Source organism: Prionailurus bengalensis, chromosome A1 (genome assembly GCF_016509475.1).
Source record: "Prionailurus bengalensis isolate Pbe53 chromosome A1, Fcat_Pben_1.1_paternal_pri, whole genome shotgun sequence".
Lineage (NCBI taxonomy): Eukaryota > Metazoa > Chordata > Mammalia > Carnivora > Felidae > Prionailurus > Prionailurus bengalensis.
Window position 1 is genome coordinate 212,003,088 of NC_057343.1, and position 27,451 is coordinate 212,030,538.

Here is a 27,451-nt window from a genome sequence, read left to right on the forward strand (position 1 = left end):
TTAGTGTTTTCACTTTTACATAATTTATTTAAATCATCTTTTTATTCTACTTTTTAAGTTAGGCATTTAACTTAATTATTTCCCCAAACAGCTAACTGTCCTGGTATCATTTATTCAAAATTCTTCTTTTCTTGGGGCTCTGGGCTGGCTCAGTTGGAGGAGTGTGCAACTCTTGATCTTGGGGTGATGAGTTTGAGCCCCACAATATATATATATATATATATATATTTTTTTTTTTTTTAATGCTTCCTTTCTCCACGATAGTTGCTTTTCCATTGGTGCAATTTTCAAATGAAGACTCAAGAGAACAGGACCAAGGTACCCTCGTTTGTGTGGTAGAAGGAGGGTAGAACTGTTTTAGGGTAGACATTACACTTATGTAAGTACTATACAGCAGCATATTGCAAACAAAGAAGGCTGATCCTGGCCTAAGAAAAGAGAACAGCATGAGTGTAAATAGGCATTCTTTTCACTGTGAGAAAGATAAGCCATCATCTGGTTTTTGTCCATGTGTTACAAATAGGACAGAATTTAAGCCAGTGAGCCCAGAGGAGCCTAAAAACCTGGGACACTTTACTTTTCTCCCACCTTCTCCTCAAGAGAGATTGCAGGGATGGCCAGACCATTCCAATGACAATGAGAGCTATAACAGGATGGCCCAGAGAAGATCCAGGTTTTGTGAAACCTGAATTTCTTATACTTTGGGGAACTTCTTTCAGTAAAAGGTATATTTTGAACACAAAATTGCAAGGGGCCCTCCCCAGGTGAATGTACCTCTGGGATGAAAAAATTTATAACATTAAGAAGTTTTTATTTTATGATTTTATATACATATATTATAATTTTATGTATTTTATAGAAATTTACTTATTCAATATACTTATGCAGTCATCTTTATGCATTTTTTAATGTATAAATGTAGTTGATCTACATACCATCCAGTCATTTTCATGTTTTTCCTGGCGATAGGCTACCTCATGCAATAATTCTTTCACATACTTCTTTTGTAAGTGAGATGTGTTAAATGTCACCAGAAAGTCATTTGCTCCCTCACGATAGATGACTCTTACGTCAAAAGGAGCCTCAGGTTTAACTGGAAAAGAAAAAGAAAGGAGGTCAGTCTATAGGGCAGTCAAGAAAATAATTATACTTTTTAAAGTTCATCCATTCTGAAAATCACATTCTTTTTCTGGGTCAGTAATCAAGCAACAAATCAGAAAACATATATTCTTCCTGGTTCAAAGCTTGACTAGACTTTTCAGCCTCCTCTGCAGTAGAATGTAGCCTTGTGAACAACGTGAGTGGAAATGTGCACCACCTCCCACCTGGCCCAGAAAGCTTACATGTGTGACCTTATGTTTGTTCCCTTTCCACCATTTGGAGTCATATGTTGAAGACAGTGGAACCACAGGATGAAAGAAGCCTGAATATTGTTTGAAAGAGCACTATGCACACATTAGAAATACCCATTTTGGCTTTTGTGTGAGCAAGAAATAAACTTACAGTGTTTGAGATATCATGTTTTAGGGCTTATTTGTTACAGCAGCTAGTGCTAATTCTACACTAAAACACATTCACTTTGCCTTTTGAATACTACAGAATTTGTTACTAAGTAGCCTCAAAGCAGGAGTGTTTAAACTTTGAGCCTTCATTATTCCAATAAATCGGGTTTTAGGCTGGGAGCCTTGTACCTCATCTCAGCTATATAGAAGCTGAGGGTCTGCATTCTGTCCCTAAGCTCATAATTTTTAGTGTGACTTTAGTCTGGTTGGTATTAGCTCTGAATTCCTCTCTAGTCTCTTTTTCTGTCTGCCTGCTGAGCAAACTTACTCTTAGGATCACAGGCACCATATATGAAATGCTGTTGGAGGGAAATAGGTTTTATTTCAGGCAGAACCTACCCTGAGAAAGGTACTGAATTCTTTGAAAAGCATGCATGTCAAGCAGCCTCCCCATCATTGACCAGGGGCTTTCCTGTCTTGGGTTCTTAGCTGTTCTATCACCAAAGCCTGGGACGTTTGTTTTCTAAAGATGGGGCAGCCACTTTTTTGCATGGCTGGTCTCAGAGAATGAGAGCACATGGACTAAAATCTAATCTATACCTATTGTTAATGAGAGAGTATGTGTTCATTAAACTCTTACCCTCTAGACTGAGCTGAATTCTAGGCTCTCTGCACTGGGCTTTATGGCAGACTTGTTGACCCAGTAAAGTGAACTCATGTAATGGAGTTTGGCTCACTTACTGTAGTCACTTGCTCATAGTGGTGACCACCTAAGTTTCTCCTGCATTGCCCCAGAGATCCTGAAAAAGAGGAAGTGTCTCCTTCTTTGCCCTTGGATGTCTTGTAAAAGGGGAAGTTTATCCTTCTTTACTTTTAGATTCACTATAGAAAGGGGAGATACCCTGGGGGAACAGGAGGAAAGGGTGGTGAGTGTAGAGAAACAGACCAACAGAGAACCCCTGCCAAGCCAGTTCCTACTCTTCATTCAAGGGAATAATTCAGATTCACATTTTCAGTGAAATCTCTGATGCTAAATTCCTTGCCTCATCCCCATCTCTCAAAGTCTCATAATAATGGAAGAATTAAGGAAAGAACAGACTGATATTGATTATACACCTACTAAGCACTTATGCCAGCTTCCACCAATAATCTCTATCATCACTACACTGATGAACAAACTGAGTCTCAGAGAGGTTAATTAACTTAAGTTCAGGTTCTTATAAAATAGTTTGATATGATTTAAATCCAATTCTGTCTGATTCTGAAGCTCACTCTTCTTCATTTAGCTTTTCTTTCTGTACTCCATTATCTCACTCTGGCTTGTCCAGGTGTCTTCCAAATAGTGCTGTCTCTGGTTCAACGAGTGTCTCTGAGCACATCAGAAAAAGTTACTCATTTCTCAAGCAACATTTTTATAGCTTAGTTTATTCTGTGAGCAAACTGAACAATTACACAGAGTCACTCTACCAAGACAAATGGGAAGGCAGGAAGCTGACCCTCTAGCCTTATCAGAGGGCCCATATCTAAAGAAGGGGGAGTGAGGGGCAGGTGGTTGCAGGGTAGCTCTGGTCTAGGGCTCAATCAGGAACTTCCAATTTAAATTCAATTAAATGACAGTTCTGCTAATCAAATGTCACCTTAAGAACCAGAAGAAGGTGCTGCTGAGCGACATACCTCCATTACCTCTCATCTGGTTGTTTAAGGGTGCTTTTCAAAGCCTGAAGGGGCTCACCACACCCAGTTCACAAGGGCCCAGGCTACCAGCTGTGAGCACAACTACCTTTCTTCCTTGGCCTCTCAGATGTGGCTTGGTAGGTTTGCTTCTGCTGAGATATAGAAAATAGGCTTCTGAGAGCACTGGATATGTGAGATCTGGGGATTCAGATCAGCAGGGTGCTACCTGGAGTCTTGAGTAGTCACATGCTCGCTCTGTAAAATGCCATGATGCTGTCAGAGGACTGAGAATCTCTGTCTTCCCTACCTGATTTTAGAGTAGTGAATATAGATTTGCAACCCCAATGTAAACATTTAGATATGGTGCTCTTGTGCAGTGCACAAACTGGCCATCCATCCATAACAGCCCAGTCTCCAAATGACCAAAACCTACTTTGCTTGTGTCCTATATTCAGAATTACCTTGCAGTTACATTGGTTGTGGCCTATGTTGCTGTGTGTTCAGTATGTACAAACCATTTGCCTAATGTCTCTTTTTCACTATCTGAACTTTTGTAGGGTAATTATTCACACATGGAACTTTTGTTTTCATTCTTTATTTTACCAACTTAGTGAGGCAAAGCTGAGACTAGATTCAAAGTTTCTCACCTCTTTATTGTCTCTAATGAGTATTATTCTTTTACCTTTAATTTTCTTTTGGGATGGTGAAGAAGGGGTTGAAAATAGGGACAGAGAGTGAGCCATAGTACTTAAAACCAGCAAAAGAATGAATGTACCTCTTCTATCACTTTGACCAGTTTCCCTCCTACATATATTATTTCATTTGTAAATCTCCATAGGTATAATAAACACAAGTAGTCATTATTCCATTGCACTAATGCGTCATAATTGGCTTAGACATTCTCCTATATCAGAGTCTCTCTGAGGTTTTGAATGTAACTTTATTCGCCCTAGGGTTATAATCTGTAAGTAATAGAAAAGAAAATTTCTTGGGTCTATATTCTCAATCTTTCTGATTATTTTGATTTACTTGCCTGGCAACTAAATGATGAATTGGTAATTAATGTTGACTTATAGTCAGATAATTGAATGGATTTACTGATTCATATTACTATGTATATGAATATTATATAGATTGAAAGGAAACATGTAGGTGAATTTACCAATTTCGATTATAATTTTGTTTGAAATATTTTTTGACCAAATGTAATATGAATATTCTAGGCCAAATATTAATTGATATTAACTTTTCAAAATAACTTGATAATTTAACTAAACATACTCTGAATATGGTGGATATATGGGAAGAAGAATACAAGGAATTCAGGAGAAGGAAAGATGAAGAGGGAAAGGGCATCAGAGGTCCAGCTCTAGTGACTTCATGTAGAACTCTTCCTGCAATCTGTAGGTGCCAATCACTATCTTTCATGGCTGAGTTTGAAGACCCTCAAAATTCTTTTTAAAAAACTTTTTAAAAATGTTTATTTATTTTTGAGAGAGAGATAGAGTGTGAGCAGAGAAGGGGCAGAGAGAAAGGGAGACACAGAATCAGAAGCAGGCTCCAGGCTCTGAGCTGTCAGCACAGAGCCCAATGCAGGGCTCAAACTCACAAACTTTGAGATCATGACCCTAGCCAAAGTCGCACACTTAACCCGCTGAGCCACCCAGGCATCCCCCTCAGAATTCTCTCATATTAAGAATTAGTGTCACATGCTTCAAAACTTCCAGATTAAAAAAAAATTCCTTCCATTAAGGACTTTGCTATTCTCTATTGCAAAGAGCTTTCATGATTTGTCTACTTTTAACATGCAGAAAGTCCAGACACAATCAGTGTCTTCATATATGTCCGAATGGCAAGCCTACTCCCATATACAATTTCTTACCTATCTTGACTACATTCATTTTCCTGCAAGTTATCTTTTTTCCTTTAAGCTTCACACATATTTCGCTGTCTCCAATCAGTAAGAATTTCTTTGTCCTGATGAAATACATCTCTTGCATTTTATTAAAAGTCAGGCATTTCACATCCAAAAGAGCCCCACTGTAGAAACAAAAAAGGAATCTATCTTAATTCAAGTAAGAGTTTCTGTATACAATGGAATAGCATTACATGTACATTTCAGTTTTGTGACTTCAACTCTGTCCACTGGTATGTGGATGTATAGGTGCTTGTGTGTGTGTGTGTGTGTGTGTGTGTGAGAGAGAGAGAGAGAGAGAGAAATTAAATAATGTGGCTTCTTGGTACCATCACAATGGTATAATGATAATATACTCTGGCGTTACATGCAACTGAATATGAAACTGTCAAAGCCTGTTCGTGAAAAACCTGGAAAATTCCTATTTTTAAATAATTGATCATTGAAAAACAAAAATGTTTTGTAGGTGGTTAGATAATTGCTCTTTTTGATGTTCTGCAGAAATAAATTCAGGAAATAAAGCCTGTAAAGGAACATTGACCAAAACAAAGTTAAAGGAAATGATACAATAGTCTAGAGGATTATATACATAAAACCATATACACTTAATGAGTAATTTGGGGACTTTCAAAGGTAATTTTGACTGTGCTCCACTTTTACCTCATCAACAAACTTTAAAATCAACCCTTATTCCCATGTTCGCTTTCCTCTTCCCAACTAAAATCAGTTTCTCAATAAACTGAAGAAGAGAGATTGTTGCTTATTGTACAACTAACATCAAAAGCTTCACATTGCACTTTTTTCAATAAAAAGTATAACTATTAGGTCCAGTAATAGCAGAACAACTTGTATCATACTAACTTTCCAATATATAACTATTATCAACCTTGGACAAGATATTTTTGAAAATCCTTTTTAAAAGTTTTAAAGAGTAATCAAAAGTATGCAGAAATTACAGGGAATTTTTAAAAAATGTTAACTTATTTAATTTGAGAGAGAGATAGAGAGGGAGCAGGGGAGGGGCAGAGAGAGACGGAGACAGAGAATCCCAAGCAGGCTCCATGCTGTCAGTGTGGAGTCCAGTGTGGGGCTTCAACCCATGAACTGTTAGATGATGACCTGAGCCCAAATCAAGAGTTTGAGTCTTCACCAACTGAGCCACCCATGCACTCTGAGAGGGAATTTTATCCTTTATAAAAGGGTAGATGAGCTCCTTGTTCCTGCTTTTTTCTTTTTCTTTGTTTGATAGCACTCCTCAGGTCACACTGTGACAGGCATCTAGAATCTAACAAAAAGCCACAGTTTTATTGTCTTGAGAAGTTAGAGGACTTCTTGTGTGGATGGATATTTTTAATGGGGAAAGGCCTAGAAATGAGGAAGCTATGGAGAGATCTGCATATAACCTCTGCTCATATCATTATATGTCCCTTTAATTGTCAAGTATGAAGGAAACTCTAAGGAAACCATGGGAAAGGAATAGCTAGATGACACTAGAAATAACTGAGCTGAGATTTTAGGTATTATTTCAAAAGAAAAGAGAATTTAAAGATTAATCCAGTCAAGTTAACTAACAGAGTTCAAATCAACAGTTGGCAGAGTAAGTTAACAGAATCCAGAAAACTTGTTGTCAATAATGTCTTTCCTATAGTCAAAAGCTACTACAAATGACTTAAGAAAAGAAAAATGAGACCCATAGTCAAGACAAAAAACAGTCAATGGAAACTGACCCTACTGTGACCAGATGTTAGAATTAGCAGAAAAAGACCTTAAAGCAGCTTTTGTAAATATGTTTAAAGGCTGAAAAAAGGATATAGTCATAATGATTGAAGAGATACATAATGTTAGTGGTGAAATGGAAACTATAAAAGAAAACAAAATGAAAATGCTATAACTGACAAGTAAATCTAAAATCTTTAAAAATGTACTGAGTGTTGGGGCACCTGGGTGGCTCAGTCGGTTAAGGATCCGACTTCAGCTCAGGTCACGATCTCGCGGTCCGTGAGTTTGAGCCCCGCGTCGAGCTCTGGGCTGATGGCTCAGAGCCTGGAGCCTGCTTCCGATTCTGTGTCTCCCTCTCTCTCTGCCCCTCCCCTGTTCATGCTCTGTCTCTCTCTGTCTCAAAAATAAATAAACTTAAGAAAAAAAAATTTTTTTTAAATGTACTGAGTGTATTGGAAGGACTTAATAACAGATTGAAGATTGCAGAAGAAAGGGTTGTTGAACTTGAAGATAGATCAATAGAAATATTCAGTCTGAAAAAACAAAATCTCAGTGACCTGTAGGATGATATCAAGACTATTAATAGAAGAACACTTCCTCAACCTGAAACAGGAAATTTAGGAAGAGTCTACAATTAACATCATACTTATTGGTGAAATTTTGAACATTTTCCCCTAAGAGACAGACAAAACAGGAATATGCACTTTCACCATTTTTACTCAACAATTTACTGGAGGTTCTAGCCAGTGTGTAAAACAGGACAAACAAGCAAACAAAAACATATCCAGGTTGTAAAGGAAGAGAAAAAAAGCCTTTCTTTATTAGCGGACAACATTATATAGACTCTCCAACAAAATTACAGGAACTAGTAAGTTGAATTCATCAAAGTAAGAATATAAAGGACAATTATATTTCTACAGACTAGTATCAAACAATTAGAAAATAAATTTTAAAACCAACAGCTCCATTTATGACACCAATGAAAACATAAAATGCTTAGAGATAAAATTAATAAAGGATGTTCAAGGCCTTTGAAATAGAAATTACAAAACATTCCTCAGGGCTATTAAAGGAGATCTAAATAAATGAAGACATACATTCATGGATTAGCAAATTTAGTAGTAAGAAGATGGGAATATCCCCTAACTTGGTGTATGTAATATTAATCAAAATCTCAGCAGGATTTAAAAAAAATTGACAAGCTGATTCTAGAATTTATGTGGAAATACAAAAAACTCAGAAAAGCCAAAATCACACTGAAAAAGTAGAACAAATATGTAAGATTCAGAGCAGTTGATTTCAAATTTACTATAAAGCTATGATAATTGGGCAGTCTTAGCACTGGTGTAAGAATAAATAAAAGGATCAATAGAAAATATAAAGAGTTCAGAAATAGGCTCACACATAGAAGGTTAACTGATTTTCAGTACAAGTACTCTATCAATTCAATGGGAAATAGAAAATTATTTCAGCAAATTGTCCTGGAACAAGTAAACAAATGTAGGGAAAATATGACCCTTAACCTCATGCAAAATTAATTAGATATGGATTATAGACCTAAATGTAAAGGCTCAAACTACAAAATATCTAGAAGAAAACATAAGAAAATATCTTTTTGACTTTACGAGGGGACAAAAGGAGTAATGACACACAAAACACTGAAACATAAAAGAGGGGGAAAAAAAGGGTGCCTGGGTGGCTCAGTGGGTTAAGCGTTGTACTCTCGCTTTTGGCTCAGGTCATGATCTCATGGTTCTTGGGTTTGAGCGCTGGGTGGGGCTCTTTACTTGCTTTTGGCTCAGGTCATGCTCTCACAGTTCTTGGGTTTGAGGCTGGGTGGGGCTCTTTACTAACAGCCTGCTTGGGATTCTTTCTCTCCCTCTCTCTCTGCCCCTCCCATGCTTGTCCACAGACATAAGTTCATGCACACACACGCATGTGCTCTCCTTCTCTCTGTCTCTCTCATTCTCTCTCAATAAAAAAACAAACAAACTTAAGGGGCACCTGAGTGGCTCAGTGGGTTAAGCCTCGGCCTTCAGCTCAGGTCATGACCTCACAGTTCATGAGTTTGAGCCCCAAGTCAGGCTTCTGTACTGACAGCTTGAAGCCTTGAGTCTGCTTCAGATTTCTGTGTCTTCCTCTCTCTCTTTGCCCTTCCCCAGCTCACATTTTCTCTATCAAAAATAAATAAATAAACTTAAAAAAAATCTGCTGCACCTTTACAAGAAAAAAAAGACATTGGACTTTCATCAGAATGAAAACTTTCTGCGTATTAAAGTACATCTTAAGAAAATGAAATGGCAAGCTACACACTGGCAGAAAATAGTTGTAATGAAGACATCCGACAAAGGAATTGTATCCAGAACATATAAAGAATTCATACTCATCAGCAATAAAAGGATAAATAATTGGGTGAAAAGGACAAAAGGCTTAAACAGGCACTTGCTACAAGAAGACATGCAAATGGCCAGCAAGTATGCAAAATGATGGTCGACATGATTTGTTACTTGAAATACATAAATAAAAATCACAAGGTACTATTTCAAAGCCAAATGTTGGAGATGACTTTAGCTCTCACACTCTGTTGGTGGGAGAGTAGAATGGTATAACCACTTTGGAAAACTGCTGGATAGTTTCTTACAGTTAAATACACACCGACCCTATGATATAGTAATTCCATGCTGAGGTTTTTACTGCAGAGAAATGAACAAACTAATTTGTACAAAAATTTTAACAGCAACTTAAAAATTAATAGTCTCAAATTTGGAAAGAAAAAAACCTCGAATATCCATGTAAAGGAGAAAGGATTACAAATTTGTGATATATTCATTCAGTGGAATGAAAACTCAGCAATTGAAAAGATGAGATCTGAAACATGCATCAATGTGGATAAATCTCAAAAAGAAAAGAGTAAACAGTGTGTTACTCCACTTATAAGAAGTATTGGAAACTGGCAAACCCAAAGGGTGATGGATTGTTCACAGGGGATGGGTGGCTAGAAGGGGACAGAAGGGTAAAAGAAATGTTTTGTATGAAAGAAAGAATGAAAAGTATGTACACCTATTGCAACAATAATTAAACAATGCAAAATAAAAATAAAAGTACTCATTTCTCTTTCTTTTCCAATTGTCAATTTAATTTCCGTCTCCTGTGATAAACATGATTACCAACTTGTTTTCCTATATGCTCTTCCAGCCAAATAGCCCTGAAAAGAGGAATAGCTGGCTCAAATTGGAAGTGGGGATTGTAGCAAGAAAAAAAAAAAAGAAAAAAAAAAGAAAATGAGTTTGCTTACATGAAAAGAATTCTTTTCATTAACCAGATATTTTTAAAAATATCACAGGGAATATATTCTAAAAATGTCCTTTGCTACCTATGGTACAGAATGTGTTGGTTTTCTTTGGTAAATTAGATGTGTGTACACTTTCCTCAACATGTGCTCAAGTGAGCCCTTTCCAGGATTGTTGCTGGATTCTGAGCAGAAAGAACATGTCTGTGTGGCTTGAGGTGAGGTGGGTGTGGGGTTAAAATCTGAGGAGGATGGCTTGGCTGTAGGTGCACAATCTCCCTGTTCTAGGCTGCTGTGGTCTTTGAGTGACTAGTTACATTCCTGTATTCAAAGACAGAGATGGGTCAAGAAATTTTAAGTTTATTAATTGGCTAAATATATTTACTATTTGTGGAACATCCCTTAAAATTTCCACCTTCCCCCAATTATAGTTTTTTGTTAACTGTTAATCTTTCAGGGTATGCAGCTTTGTGGCTTTAAATGTGTGTGTGTATGTGTGTGCACGTGAGTGTGTTGGAGTTTCTAGTGAGTGTGTCCCTCATTGGGCTAACTGGGTTTTCCCCCTTGGAGTAGAGTAAATATTAAAAGCAAATTTTTAAGTTGGGCCAGATGGATACCAGGGAACAAACTTGGGATGAATGTCATATGGACAGTTCTGAAGATAGCCTACATTTCATAATTTGATAAAGATAGAGGGGGAGAATTAGAGCATGATCCCATTTCTGAATTTTAGGTAAACATATGATGTGGAGAAATTAGAAAGGCAATGCCTTTTAGTTCAGTCAATGAGTTTGAATATATTTTTAAGTGAAGCATAGTACAATATTCAATTATAAATCCTTAACAGGTAGCAAGTTTTTCGTATTGTTAGAAATTTAAAAAGAACCTAAAATGGCATTCTTGGTTTATTCCCACTTTTTGGAAAATAAGATAAATGAGCAAAAAAAAAGTAAATAAATAAAGGATCACCCTATGGCTGACTTTTGAGCTTGGGCATCCTTTTAAGGGGTCTGAATTCCAGGAGCCACCCTATGTGGAGGGGAAGCCATGTTTGTTGCTAAGAAGAACCTATGGCCTGGAATAGACAATCTTCTTTGTGCCAATGACACTGGCTTCAGGCAAATGGAAGAAACTTAGTGTATTCCCCATGAGCTCAACTCAATTCAATGTAATTCATTTCAACTCACTTACCTAATTTGAAACAATTTCCTTGGTTACTAAATATGTATTGTTAAGGTTAGACGTATTCTAGAATGACACTGTCCAACACAATAACCACCTCCCAATATGTGGTTATTGAACACTTGAAATATCACATGTGATGTGCTCTAACTATAAAATATACAACAGATTTTGAAGATGCAAAAAGTAATGTAAAATATCTCATTAATGTTTGTGTTTATATTGATTACATGTTGAAGTGATAATATCTTGGATATAGTATATTAAAGTGTACTGTTAAATCAGATATATTAAATTAAATTAATGTCACCTATTTATATTTTATTTCTTAAAATGTTGCTACTAGAAAACTTAGAATTATATATGTGGCTCACACATTTATGGATCACACTATATTTCTGTTGGAAATACCCAAAATTCTAGGGTATTTTGGGGGCAGAAAAAAGCACCACAAGTATCCAATGTTAAAATTAAACACAGAGACCACACTTGAAAATTCCCTGAGCAGACAAAACAAGTTTGTCATATATGCAAATATTATTTTAGCTTACTTTACAAGACAAGCAAGATTAACTTAACCTGGGTCACTTCTTGTTTATGCCTCTGAAAATCATAAGCAAAACTTAAACCATTTGCCAAAATTGATATGAGGTAACACCAACCAATTTCCTTTTGGTTAAGAAAATTCCAATATTATAGCTAATCATTGTAAAGAATAGACACTCATTGTCTTTACACTATATAAGTCGCTTTATAACAATATACCTCTGAGCTTCATTCTATATTTTAGTTTGAGCACAGCTGGTTTGCAAACTGTCTTTTTGGTACATGCTCAATAAACTTTTAGAAATTACTATTTCAGTGATTTACCGGCTTTACTTCTGGGGTGGCTTTTTTTCATGTACTTTTGACCCCAGTAGTACTATAGGCCAACAAATTTGGGCCTATACGACCTTCCCAGAGGGAATCAACAGTAACCCACTCACACAAACCCTCTTGTTCTGAAAATAGGGAGAGACTCCTGGGGAGACCATAGTGCCTACTTCTTCAATTTAGCTCCAGCCTCCTAAATCTCTTTCAATCTTGTGTGGTTTAGCTTGATAAATGCATTTCTCCTGATGGGGCAGACAGATACCTACATGGAAACATTAAAAAACAGAAACAAAAACTGTAGCCTTTGTTCCTCATTTGGCCTCTAAAGACAGAATCTATCTCAAAAATATTTAGCAACTTTGAAAGTTAGCATGGTTTACTGGAGAAGGACTAAATTAATAACCCCTGGCAGATATTGCTAGGTAACTCTAGAATATGAGATAAATTTGGCAGGGTGCCTGTGACATTGGTGGTAAATCATAGAAACTAAAAATGACATATAGGAAGTGCTATCTGTAGGTGGCACGTGGAGGTGACTGTGATGCTCCCAAGAATGTGGAAACAAACAAAAAAATCAGTTGCCTTCGAGAGTTGACCATGGACCTTATATAAGCACCTAGAAAGCAGGGTCCCAAAGTCAAGTGCCCACAGTGTCTACGAAAGTAACATAAATGCGAAAAGTGGGCTTACGTTCAGGGCTGAGATTTAATTGTTCATCCACAGAAGCAGCAGGAATTCTGTTCAGGCCCTTTTGCTGGATGGGCCTGCTATTATCAAATCTGATTTTTAAAGAGATACCTAGATGTTTAAGTGCTGGTAGCTAGTCTTAAAACATTAAACACTTTGAGATCTGAACCAAATAACTTTAAACTTTAAAAATTTTTTTAAAATATTTATTTATTTTTGAGAGACAGAGAGAGACAGAGCATGAGCAGCAGAGGGGCAGAGAGAGAGGGAGACACAGAATCTGAAGCAGGCTCCAGGCTCCGAGCTGTCAGTAGAGAGCCCAACGTGGGGCTTGAACTCAGAAACCGCGAGATCATGACCTGAGCTGACATCAGATGTTTAACTGACTGAGCCACCCAGGTGCCCCAACTAACTCTAGTCATAAAACCAACAAATAAATTTCCTTTGTTTTGCTTCTATATTTACTGAACAACCTTTTGATCTCATTTTTAATAAAAATCAATCTACATTGAGAATTAAGTACTATTTACAGGTATTGACCATACGCCAACCACCCCAATGCAATGTGGTTGTTATGATCAGAGAGCTTAAGTAGCAACTCCTTGGTCACAGAGCTCCTTAAGTGTTACTATGGGAATTCTAACCTAGGTGCTTGCTTTTAGTGCCTCTGTTGTGTTATTCCAGGTACCTGAGAGGTGGTTAAGTTTCTGGTGAATAAAAAATTTTCAGATCCCTCAGTAAGAGTGGATTTATATGGACATATACTCCATTGGTCTACTCTGTTCCTCTTCTCCCCAAACACCCACTCCTATTGGTCCTGAGCCCAGTGTGAATATTTGGGTATCTATAATAATTGTATCTATCAGTGTGAAATCTTCAATTGGCATATCGGTAATATAACTCTGTGATTTTGGCTAATTCAAGTCCATTCCTGGGAAATGGATCCTTTCATTGAACACCAAGTAATTTGGTTTCTAACCCCGGGAGACTGGTGACCAGATCAGGCAGGTGGTAAACTCTTCTAGGAATATGCCCCTAACAAGCCTGCTGGGAAACAGCATCTGGTTTCTGTCAACAATTCCACCTGTGAAAAGACTTCAGAAGAAAGTACATTTTTCAATGATTTCCAATTTCTTCTTTATAAACATGTTAAAGGAACAGAAAGCTCCAATGAAGCTAGTTACATTGGCAAAGCAACCTAGCCTCGTAGGCAAATACAGCACTCCAAATGACTTTGACTTGAGAAACAATGTTCCTCCTGGGATTAGGAGTTGCATGAAAGTCCCCCTCAAAGTGTGGATACCTTCACAAACACAGGTGCTCTCTAGAATCACCTTAACCTCCTCATACTTAGTGTTTCACACTGAAAACATGTCTTAAGACAATCCCTTTCCAACCAAAATACATAAACCCAATTGCAAACCCCCACTGGATGCTGCAGATAGATTATAATATGACAGAAGTAATCAAAAGACTTGCAAAAGGAAGTGGGCAAGTTTGTTCAAGTGGTCAAGGAAGTGGTGTGAGTGAAAGTGGACAGAAAGGTCAGCCTCAGCCTCCTGAGGAGAAACTATATGAACGCTGCTGTCTACCAAATAGCGTGGTGGAGAACCCAAAGTCACATAACTGTTGGGGGGGATTTTGTCCATAAAAAGGAGCACATGGCTGGAATAAGCTGTTTGCCTGTTTTAGTGTAGTTTAGTTGCAGTATAGATTCTGGACATCGTAGATTCCTATTCTCCTGACAGATTTTATTCCTGGAAAGTGTGTTATAGAAGTGAACCAAGAAGCAGACTGAGAACACACAATGGAATTCAAGTCCAAGATTGTGTTCTCAAAAGACTGCATCAGGAAGCATTGCATGAGCACATTCAGGAAGCTCCTATAATTTAATGTAAGGCATGGAATTTAGGGCTTGTCTAGACCATATATTAGGGGGATTGGTGAGAGTCTACTGAATTTAAGAAGCCCTCTTTTACTACTAGTGGGTCTTGACTCCCTTTTCTTGGTAAGAACCTACTTAGGGCATTTGCTATGAATTTGGAAATAGCCCTAAGTTAGAATTTCATGTTGGAGTATCTTTTTCAAGTCATCAGAGACAGTAACCCAAAGCAATGAGATGGTTTATGGAGGGAGAAGAAAACTCTCTGAGTTTTTCACCAAACTTTCAAACCAGAGAGAGACTTACTTTTTTTCTTTGCCTTTTCCCCGAGGCCTTATGAAAACAAGAGCCAGATTATTCCTGCTGATTTTTGGAAAATTGATACTAAGGGTACCATCTAGAGTCAAACTGTGCCAAGAAGGTGGAAGTTAGGTCTGTATTCATAGATTTTTTAATTTTAATGCCTCTTTCCCAATAATTATATATGGATATGTCTTCCAATTAAATTATTTTTTTAAGTTTATTTATTTTGAGAGAGAGAGAGAGTGAGTGGGAGAGGAGCAGACAAGGAAGGAGAGAGAAAATCCCAAGCAGGCCCTATGCTGGCAGTGCAGAGCCCTGTGTGTGGCTCGAACTCACAAACCATGAGATCCTAACCTCAGCCAAAATGGAAAGTTGGATGCTCAACCAACTTAGCCACCCAGGCACCCCTTTAATTCAATTATTAAAGTATTACATTATTTATTTATCCAAACCTCCCTATGAATTTGTACAACTCATTTAACAGGTGAAGAACTTGAGGCCTACATGAGTTCCATAGCTTGCTTTAGGTTGAAAAGCTAAGACGGTGCTGGTATTGGGATTAGAAAACAGGCAACAGCCCTCCAGAGTGCAGCAAGACACTAGATTGTCTCAGGCAGATAAATTTTGGGGGAGGAGTGTTCTAAGAAAGCAAGATTTAAAGTCTGCTATGAAGGGGGCGCCTGGGTGAATCAGTTGGTTAAGTGTCCGACTTTGGCTCAGGTCATGATCTCATGGTCTGTGAATTCAAGCCCCGCGTCGAGCTCTGTGCTGACATCTCAGAGCCTGGAGCCTGTTTTGGATTCTGTATCTCCCCCCTCTCTCTCTGCCCCTCCCCTGTTTGTGCCCTGTCTCTCTTGCTCTCAAAACTAAATAAAATATTAAAAGAAAATAAATGCTAAAGTCTGCTATGAAGTCAGGAGGGTTGGGAGATCTCCAAGTTCCATACCATCAGCTTGCTGTACCAGCAAGGACTGACTGACAGGAGAACCTATGAAAGTATCTTTGCTGGAGTATTTTGGTGAAGAACAAGGAGTTTCAGGAAGTTTTTGGAATTCATTCGATTTTAGTACTTGACAATTATGCTCCATACTCTTTCCTTTGCTGCGTAGTACATGAAAAGAGAGACAGGATTTCCAGGCACCCGGAGGAGCCAATATTCCTCACCATATTTCAAATTCCAGATTGGTGCTATTGACATCTGGGTCGTCAAAAGTACAGGTCAGCAAGTGCTGGGATCCATCCACTTCCAACTGACTGTAACACGAGAATGGATAGTCATCCAGTTCGGCATCATCAAAGTCTCCTGGGGAGGAACAAACCTGTAGTTGTTAATGGGGCAAATAAGTGCATCCTTTTGAAATCTGGAGTGACATTAATGAAATGGCAGCCTTTGGGGGCAGACATGAGGGAGCTGTTATAAGTTTATCTCAAGAAGAAAAGCCCAAGGCAAAAGACAGAAAAACCAAAACCAAAGCAGAAAAGATCCCAAATCCAAACCAAAATAATACCTAAAGAGCACAGATTTTTCTAGAATCATAATGATTTTTCTAAATCATAAAAATTAATAAATAACTTCCAAATATTCATTTTTAAATACATTATACTCTTTTTCTTTTTAAAAAATGTTTATTTCTGAGAAAGAGAGAGAGAGAGAGAGAGAGAGAGAAAGGGAGACACAGAATCGGAAGCAGACTCCAGGCTCCAAGCTGTCAACACAGAGCCCAATGCCGGGCTGGAACCCATGAATCGTGAGATCATGATGTAAGCCAAAATGGAGAGTTGGACACTCAACACACTGAGCCACCCAAGTGCTCCTATCTCCAAATATTTCTAAATACCTCTGACACTGGGTTAGTGCATTAGAGATCTAGAGTAAAATACTAAACATACACTTTCCTTTTTACACTATAATTTCTTCTGTTAATTAGTGAATTTCAAATAAGAGATACTCTATCTCTATTATTCAAATGCTACCTAGCCTTTGACTTTATTACTAATCTTCATTTATTTCCTCCCAAGTATTTTTTGAATGAAGGAAGATGAGAGCTATCATACAGTCAGAAGTTCACTTTTTTAAGGGATAGATTTCCCTTACCTGAATAGGAATTCCAACTAAAAGTACAATTGATTATCTCCATTGTGTGAATATTTATTTAAAGCAATTTGTCTTAAAAAGCTACTAAGGCAAATGTGATTAGATTAGATCTGCTGGGACTCAGATCTGGTGGACTTTCCTACAAATCCTATAGGTATTACTTCAGTGCTTATAGATCCTTCTTCTATAGATACTGTATCTTAAGATATTATCAGAATTCTGAAAGTATGTAGTGAGCCAGAATCTTTTGTCAGTCACTTTTGGTAAGTACAATTTGTCATAGATTATATTCGATTTTTTAAACTGGGTTGAGGCCCTTAGGATTCAATAGACATTTTGTATCTATATTTCATAATATTTAATAGAAAAAAATGTATCAGCAAATATACTTGGACTGAGACCTGAGAAAATCCAGAGTAACCGAAGCCATTCTCAGAGTAATCAAGTGTGAGCTTATGATGGCTTCTAGGTCCATTGTTACTAAAAATCACTTTGGCCCATCAATGCTAGAAATTAGAAGCTTCTAGAGCTTCAAATAGGATACAGAATATACTAAAATCAAACCCGTTGAGTGTCCTGAAGGTCCTTTTTACTTAAATTACCAAGTAGTTCTGTGGGAAAATTAGTAAAGCTGGTTGTGAGTGGAGTGGACCAGCTAGATGAGTGACAGGTTGGTTCAGTCAAAGCCACAAATCTTGAAAAACTACATCAAGATAAAAAGCTGTGGGTGCTGCTCTATCTGACCATTCCTAGAATCCATAGGCTTACAATTCTGCCACAAGCAAAGACTCCTTATGTAATTTCAGTAGGGTATAGACCCCTTCCTGATGACAGTCAGGTTTTTGTTTGTTTGTTGAGAGAGAGAGAGAAAGATACAGAGAGACAGAGAATCTTAAGCAGGTTCCATGCTTTGCACAGAGCCTGCCATGGGGCTTGATCTCATGACTGTGAGATCATGACCTGAGCTAAAATCAGAAGTCAGATGATCAACTGACTGAGATACCCAGGTGTTCCCTGATGACAGTTTTAAATAATGAGGGGCAACCCACTATTTAGGGCTCACACTTTAAACCATGTTCATTCCTAATCTGATAGTATTAAAACCTCGTCTCCTAAAACCTTTTCTCAGTGGAACAGTGGTGGTTGTAGCCTGTCTTTACACAGCAGTCCTCACTCTGTTTTGAGGTTTTCTCTTCTTCAAATCTTCCACCAATCCTGTACAACAGAACCTACATTACTATTTGGATTCAGACTTCTGTGGATCAGCTTTGTGTCCAAAATTCTTCAATATACAATATAATACAATATACAAGATAAACCGGAGAGCATAGACTAGCAGATGCTGAGCACCAGCAGAACGAGGCATTCCTACCACCCTTAGCCATCCAGTCTGGTGAAGTGTGTCTGATGTATATGCTCATACAATATACAAAACACTAGCCATACAATTAAAGTGGCTATGTTTTGAGAAACATCTTACTGGCTCTTTAGGAGATGTTACTGGGCAAAATTGCTTTGTAACCAAGAAAAATTCCCCTCAACAACTTGCAAAATTGCATGGCATTTTACAAAGAGAATGTTCTACCTGACCTAAGCTGAAAAATTCTTAGAGTATTATACACAGTGGTTAAAACCTCCAACACCAGAGCTGGACAGATGTGGGTTTAAATTCTTCCTATTTACTCAACCTCTCTACACCTCAGTGTTTTGATATGGAAATTCACATTATATGAGAAATCATTGAACAAATATATGCAAAGAGTTAGCTTAGAACATAGTAAGCACCTTGGGGAGCCTGGGTGGCTCAGTCGGTTAAGCATCTGACTTCAGCTCAGGTCATGATCTTGTGGTTTGTGAGTTTGAACCCTGCATCAGGCTCAGAGCCTGGAGCCTGCTTCAGATTCTGTGTCTCTCTCTCTCTGCCCTTCCCCCACTCTCACTCTGTCTCTGTCTCTGAACAATAAATAAACATTAAAAAAATTAAAAAAAAACATAGTAAGCACCGAATAAGGGTTAGCTATGATTATTATCATTTTTCTGTTTTTGAGAAATAAGTAATGAAACGGTAACACAAGAATTCTAATTCTAAGAATCTACATGAAACCTTTGAGGATCCTTTGAAAGAGCTCTATGTCAAAGGTATTATTACTATGATTTTGAAATTACATAGAACCTTTTAACAGTGAGTTAACTTACTATTCTTTCAATACTATCTAAGCATATTTGTCTATAAAAATTTAGTTTTTTAAAATATACATTATTGACAAGGCCGTGTGGTTTGGAAGTCTTCCTGTTGAAAGGAATTAGTTGATCAAAAACATACATGGTTTGGATTATTAAAAAATATCCCTTTCTTCTCTTTATCATCCTTGTGGTTATCAACAAACTCATCTTTCAACAAAGAGCAGTGGATTATTATACACCCCAAACTGAAAAATATTTTGAGGTGATCAATGTGGATGCGTGGTTATAGATATCCTAAATAAAACTGAAATTTGAAAAGTTGAAGTGAAACTCAGCTTTCAGTTAGAATTCTTATTTCTTTTTTTAAAAAGTATGGCCATCAGAGAGAAATAGAAGGAAAATATTATACTCCAAAGAGTAAGAATTAGGTGTTACCTGCCAAGCAGCTATCTGTGCAAACATAAGGGGACATGTACCAAGGAATTATGATCATCCCCACAAAGTGATTCATTCAGGGTCACACTGAAAAATGTCAGCTTTCTGACAATTCCCTTAGTGAAAATATTCTAGGGATTTCCACCCTTAGTAATTACATGACTTAACATATCTAAGCTGAATCATTAAGCTGATGTCTTTGTCCTATCTTTGATAGGAAAATACTTTTCAACTCTTAGAGCCAAAGAGCTTAATTATCGGGAGCAAATGGGTGGTTCAAATTCCCAGGTTGCTCCTCTTGTTGCCATTTTGTCTTTGTTTACAGTTGTGTTGTCATTATGACCTAGTTCCTAAGTAGATAGCATTGGCTTGTAGGTGCTAAGTATTTCAAGGATCCCAAAGGGAATTACTATATGATGATAAATGTGTTGATATGAAGGCAATTAAATATATTTTTAGGAGACAACTAATACAGATCTTTCTCTGTTCAATTATTCACTAAGTAAGAATCTCACATAAATATCAAAACTGAAGTATTTTGAAGGAATTTTCAAATATTCAATTCAAATATTGAATGTTTACTACGTTCTAGACACTTTTAGGTGCTGGAGATATGGTGATGGTAAGTGCAGACAAAGCTGTTGTTTCTGGAAACTACTTTATCATGAGAGTTATGCTTTTGGAACCTCTTAAAAAACTAAACAAAATAAATCTAGTTTGATTTTTTTAACAAGGTAAAATTACCTTGGAGATTCTCTAACAAGCACAACCATTGCACCTATATGGGTATTCCTTTTGTAAGAGTAGAAACATTGACCAACATTTAAGATCCACATTTATAGAGTTAAATGCATTCTTTCTAGACAATTCTAAGACTTTATACCACCCACAGTATTGTTTCCTGGCCTCCTGTCCCCGTGGTTAGAACTTACAAATGACAGAAAAATGACAGAATATATGGTAATTCTCCAACTCCATTCCAACCCAGTGTCCAGATCAGGTCTTTGGGGATCTAAGTAACCCAAAGCATATGCTAGAGATAACCTGAAATCCTAAAGAAAAGTTAGAAATGACTCACCATTCTGTGCATAGCCACTTTCTCCAGAAACGACTTGAAGTAAATAGAAAACCATACCAAAAGCTGTACCTAGAATCATCATTCTGAGAGAGAGAAAGAGAGGAGAGGGGAGGTGTGTGAGCCTGTGTGTAGGAATGAATGAGAGACAGAGCACCAGTGAGAGAGAGAGAGAGAGAGGCACCAATCTACAGCTTTAGCACTTTATACTTATTTAACCACAGACAGGGGGAAGTATAAACACAGCAAAAAAAGAAGGCAAGTGCCAGAAACAGGAAGTCTGAGTAAAAGTATTGCTGTTGTAAGCAGAGGTAGAGGAAATGAAGGGATAGAGCATTTGAATTATTGTACCTCTCTGGTATTCCTGTAAGTCCCCGAACTTCTTGTGCTTATTCCAGAATAAGGTAGTACATTCAAATATAGTCCAAGATACCTGAGACTATAGAGTGTGAATAAGGCTCAGTTCAAAAAAGAATCACAAAACAAAACTGTAAACTTACAGAGCTAATCAATTGATTGGGGTAAGTTTTGCTTTAAGGAAAGATTCTGCACTTTATTAAGTACTTTATTGCAGATTATTTTAAAATAGATCATCTCCAATTTCTGAACATATACACTAGAGAATTTCACAAGAACAGCAAATGTTCATTTTGTTTTCTGTGTATCCCTAATACTTATACTTCACTGATCAAAGTAGGCATTCAAGAATTATTTATTTAGTTTAGAAGTTGGCAAACTACGGCCAAAGGGCAAAATTTGGCCCACCACCTATTTTTGCAAATAAAGTTTTATTGAAACACGGTTGCTTTTGTGCTACAGCAGCAGAGCTGACGACTTGCAGCAGAAACTGTATGGCACACAAACCATAAAATCTTTACTCTCTGGTCCTTCACAGAAAAAAACTGTTGATCCCTTGTTTAATAGATAAACAGTTATTTTCTCAGTGTATTTATAATAGGATTCTATTTCTGACAATCTGATTTCCACACATTTCAGGAACATATGGCATTTGCAAACCAAACTAGTACATACAATATATATAAGGGGCAGAAGCCTGAGACAATGACAAAGATAATTCAGTCTCTCTCTAAACTTGTGTGTCAATCAAAACTATTCCCAACACGGCCTCAGGGTTAAAGTAGTGACACTTGTGAAGCCTAACTGACTTCCCGGGAATTGTTGGATCTTTTTCTTTAAACTGCTATAAGTATTCAAATGACGGTTCGTAGCAATCATTGTTATCAACAGGCAGAGGAAGCCTTCTGGAAGACAGAAGTCTGCTCAGGTCTTCCACTGGCTAATCACCTGGATTCAAGCTAGGAAACACCACTCGCCTCTCTTTTAGGAAAAAGCCACAAGACTGCAATTATTAGGTGATGAGTACCGAAATGATGAGTAGTCAGTGTGTACTTAACTGTTTGATTCATAGATATTGGGTAGAATTGGCCCTACAGGACTATAAAAATGGCTAAATTAGCAAAGATGAGCAACACCCTCCCGTGCATAAAACAGAGAGTATTTGAAAGCTGCATGAGTTCACTTAACTCACCATTACAGTTATTGTGACAATCTCATAAAATAAGAAAAGAAGAAGTAAGGCATCTGTACCAGTCTCTAGAAGCCTGTCTTCAGTGTTGAGGCAGATCCAGTGATAGAGATGGGATGCCCTGTTCAGAAGATCACACCCTGGACTGCAAACTCAAGGGATATTTCTCTGCAAGAAGCCAACTGAACGGGCATAATATATATCCTCCATCTGCTAAGGCCTACTTTTGGCATTTTCAAACATATTTCAAGCCAAATAAAGAGTGACAATTTTGTGCATCAGATAATAATTTCTGCCCTCATTTCTAATCTTGTCTAGAAAGCTTGGTTAGAAAATCATGAGTCTGATTCACAATTGGTATATTTTGTGCATTGAGCTGAATATCCTTCCAAGAAAGATACAATTATAAATTCTCATAAGCTAAATAAGTGTTAGAGGAGGAACCATGAATTATATATATATCCACCAACCGAGGTGTCATGAATTGTTCAGATTTTCACTCTATGGGTGGGTAATTGGGTCGTGTCTCTTTAAATTCTCTTGTTTATCATTTAAGTGGACTATCATTTTGATTGTATCTCTTTCCTTTAGTTGTGAAGATGTAAAAGAACAAAGCCAAGACACAATATTTTGGTACAGCATGTGCTAGTTTGCTCAGGGGATTTCCACTGGTGTACTTACTCTTTTTGGGTGGGGCAGGAGATGCTGAAGGACCTACAGAGAAACCTAGATATAGCGTGGGGAGCTCAAAGAAATGTGAAGGCTCATTAGTCAGTCCTTCTAGAGATTCTTGGGGAACAATGGTGCTTTCTCTGTTTTCTTCACCAGTCTTGCTAGTCTTTTGAAACTTAGGAAGGCTGAGGAAGAACTGCCTTGCCCCACCCATTCCCCCAAATGAGAGACATTCACCTTGTTGCTTTGTCATTATTGTCCCTGAGAGAAGTGGAGAGCTAAGAAAAGCAGATCAGAAAAGACGCTCAGGGCACCAGAGCCTCCAGCTGAGAAGCCAGGATCCCAGCAGTGGACAGAGGACAAGGCAGATCCTTGGACACAGCAATCTGGTTGGAGCACACATCCTTCCCTCCTCTTTTCCCATCATTTCCTTTCATCACTATCTTCTCTCTTCCCTCTCTGCTATGTTGTCCTCCTATGATGTGGTGGATCATAGAAGAGGAAAGCCATTGTATTGTTTCTCATACACAAGCAGAATTCAATAACCTTGTAAGACTCCCAGTATCAGTTGGTCATAACTTTCCTTTCTTCCTTTGTGTGTGAGGCTGTGTGTGTGTGTGTGTGTGTGATCATTCAGACTATTTATTAAACAGAGAAAGCATAGAATGCTTTTCTTTCATTTTCCTACTGTAATAAGTTACATGCCCTTTGTGTATAATAGGTAGAGTCCTGAAGAACTCAGAGAACATACCTTTTAGCTAGATTTGGGATTCCAGGAAGGGGGGGGGTGGCATTGGAAGAGTGTGTGCACCCTTTATTCGATTTTTGTTTTTTTGTTTTCTTGATAGAAGTCCTCTCCCAGAAGTTCCAGATTCCTCTCTTTTTCCCAGTCAGTGAGGACAAAGATTTTCCTGGGCAAATTCAGGCTGAGAATCTTTACTACTAATCTTCATTATCTGGACTCATCTCTTAGGACCAGAAATTTCATTTCCATCCTTGACAGAAATTATAAATTTAGTGGGACAGGCACCAATGCGTTATCTCTTTCAGCACCCTTGGGAAACAAACTGTTTCAAGGGCAAAAGCACTTCTCAGAGTCAGTTTTTATATGAAGCTTATAAAACAGCCATTAACATTTAGTAATTTATCCTAAGTGAGAAAGATTTAAAAGTCACTCACCTTGTGACTGAAGACTGAAGGACAATAAAGTGAAACAACAACAGCTACAATAGTAATAATAAGCAGTATTATGTTGCTATGGAAATATCCTGGGAAAAATCTGATATTTGAAAAAATACTCAGAAAGTTCCAAAATATGTTCTGTGAAATCTGTATAAGTTCCCCCCATCCCTGTCACTTATCTAATCCTTAATTAACAGATATTACCCATGAGATGGGAAACAATCTTGAGCACCTACATGCTGGGAAAAAGAAATCGAGGCCAGCTTAGTGGAATGACTGGGGACCCCCAAGGACTATAGGGCATAAAAGGAGGAATAAAAACACCCAAGGCTGTCAAGTAGGTGAGGGTGGCAGTCGGGAGCCCTAATCTTGCTCTAGTCTTAAATGAATTGTCTTTAGCATTTTACCAGTGTGTGCTGAGTCAGTCCCTAGGGCCCTAAGGGGGAGTCCCAGCATCACGAAGTTTCATTTCCAGGAGCACAGCATTTTCCTTGTTGTGGCTCTTCTTTCATTTCCCTTTCCTCCTTACCCTGCATCTTCAGCCCCCGGGCTTGCTGTTGTGTCATGCAACGAGTTCTTTCTGGGCAGAGTTTGAAGAGCTATTTTCGCCTTGACAAGATTTTAGTCTCTGTCTTTGAATGCAACAAAAATGGAGTCTTTGCTAATTTTTCACTCTTTGCTCATTTCTGCTAGACAGAGTGTTTTGATGTCAATACATGCTCAAATTTTGGTAAAAGCGTGAACCAGAATGCCAGTCCTTGAGGAAAGTGGTATGCCTTTTGGCAATGGCTCCAGGTCTGGTTGCTTTTGCCGACAGCTGGAACACAGCGTGGGTCTCTCTGTCCCTTCAGACCCTTACCAACAGACAAACAGTTCAGACCAGGCCCATTTTCTCTGATCGCAGGTCTCTGATCCCAAGAGGCTTTAAAGAACAGTAAAACTCCAGAACTAGGGTTCCAAATTTGGGTACTCCATGCATCTCCTGAAACTCCAAACAATACATGGAGATAAAAGATTTTTCTTTTCTTAGAACCTCAGATGGGACTGTGACAAAAATATTTAAATTCCAATACATTGACTCGGGGGAGACACCATGATAAAGCACCTGAGCTGTCCTCATGGGGACCACGGACTATACAAGACCTGAGTAGCTGTGTCTGAGACTCTTGATTTGAGTTTCCTGGTTAGTTCTCTTAATTCTTGGCAGGTGATGGGAGTTTACGTCCGACACGATACAACTCAAGCATCAAGTATTTGTGCTGGTTACCACCTTCCCTACTCTGGGCAGATGAGAAAAGGCTGTCCTTTCTTATTCTACTAACACTCACTGGAAGGAGGCTGGCCTTACTCCCGAGGAGGCTTCTCATCATTTTCTTCTGTCTCAGCACTGTGTGTGCACTTTCTAAAGCAACTCTCTTCCTCCCTACAAACAGCATAGTCTATTTCTTGACTTTAGCCAGGTTGAGTGCTTTCTCTGGCTGAACTGTGTTCCACTACTAGAAGCAGAAAGGAGGGCATTTATTTTGGGTAAATGCAAAGTAATAAAGGTGGTGGCAGCAGGCAGGGAATTTTAAATTTGTACAGTGTACCTCTTGTACTTGTGTTTTCACTGAAAGGACTCATCTTTTTTCCAGTTTATCATGGGAAGCTGGGTTTTGCCTATACTGGTTATTTTACAATGTCTTTCAGCAAGGCAAAATCTTATTTTAAGTAAAGTCTCAGATCGTTTTGGGCAGTGTTGTGTGCCCAAGTTTTCAGAGGTCCTTCATCAAGGCCTTAGGGGTAACAGAGGATGTAGGCAGGAAAGGAGGAAGCTGAACCAGCATGCTGTAAGTCTATCTCCAGCATGGTGATGTTTGGGAAATATGAATCATTGCTCCCTCCCTACTCCTACCCATGGGTTTTCCTTTCCTGTTTTGCTCTTCTCATGCCCCACTCCTCACACATTCTGAACTTTTCACTCAGGAGAGAAAGGTGGCAGTTGAAAACATTTAAAAAGAGTTCTTTCCTGGCTTTTGAATTCAAAAGCCAGAGACTCGAAGAGAAGAGTGGGGTATATAGGGTCACAAAGGAGAGGATTCTCGACTCCTTTGCCCCCTCAAATATCACTTCCTCTATCCCTCAGACTAAACAAGTGTCCACTTTGAGGGAGAAAAAATGGAGAGAAGGGGCAGGGAAAGAGGGAATATTCCCAGGCTGACAGGGACCAAGTGGGAGAGCTCAGGTGGAAAAGAATGGAACCCACAACTGCAAACCATATGCCAACACCTGGGATCTCCTTGCAAAGTGAGTCAGATTCCCTTCTCTTCACTCTGGGGGACCATACACAATGCCATAATTCAGAGCTCCACCAGCCATCCTTCCCGCAGGAAATGGTGAGGGCTTCACTTCACCACAGACATCAATTTCTGCTCCAACTTCCCAACAAGGACAAGATTCTAACACAGTCTGGCTTTCTCCCCATCAAAGTGTCAGGTAATTCTTAAGTCCTGGAGGAGAACGGCCATTCAGATGGGGCTGGAAATAGGGAAAAGAAATCCTTCTCCTTGTTCCCCCACTATGGACAGACTGTACTTGAGGGACTGAAGGAAACAATGTGAGAATACTCAGAGCCAGGAGAATAGTAACATTCCTACTGCTTAAAACCTAATTTATAGTGTAGTTTTCTGTGTTAGATTTTGTTTGGAAAATGAATGAGGTCCACGTCTTAAAAATTTTAAATCTCTAGATTCTATTCAAGAGGGCATGGATTTGGAATCACACCTGGGCTGCTATTCAACTCTGGCTAGTGCCTCTCATCAGCAAAATGGGGGAATGATATTTAATTCTGAGGACCATTCTATGGTTGAAGTACATGCTTCAGTGACTGTCACATAGGTATTTAGTGCCTGCAAGTTTTCTCCAACATCTGCATTCATCAAGAGGGAAACAAAAGTAGCAGATGATGTAAAATGTTACACCATGTATCTCCCCTTTTATTAACTTTTACCCCATGACCCTCCTCCAACAGGTCTCTACTGCCCCAAGTGAAAATTATCATACTAGAAAACAGAGACTTCAATTTTTTGTTTTCAATTTCAAAGGCACACTCTATAAGGTGGGAAAAATTTAGAGCAATTTTTTTTAGGTAAGACATGTCCTCCTTTCTCTGCATCATATGAAGCCAATTCAATACACACACCCATTCTCACCCACACCCCTCCCTCCCTCTCTTTCTCTCATAACTAGATACAGAG

At 38.3% G+C, this 27,451-nt stretch overlaps 1 protein-coding gene across 1 annotated transcript in view; it reads right to left on the reverse strand.

The window, feature by feature from the left end:
• The window catches only part of IL7R (interleukin 7 receptor), a 28,089-nt gene extending 7,088 nt beyond the window's left edge, over window positions 1–21,001 (reverse strand). The window contains exons 1-4 of the mRNA XM_043600026.1: window positions 20,819–21,001; window positions 16,191–16,329; window positions 5,059–5,216; window positions 936–1,093 (exon numbers count right to left, since the gene is read on the reverse strand). Of these exons, the coding sequence (XP_043455961.1) occupies window positions 936–1,093; window positions 5,059–5,216; window positions 16,191–16,329; window positions 20,819–20,900 (537 nt within the window). The 5' untranslated portion in view covers window positions 20,901–21,001. The remainder of the gene's footprint in view (window positions 1–935; window positions 1,094–5,058; window positions 5,217–16,190; window positions 16,330–20,818) is intronic.
• Window positions 21,002–27,451: the final 6,450 nt, after the last annotated feature.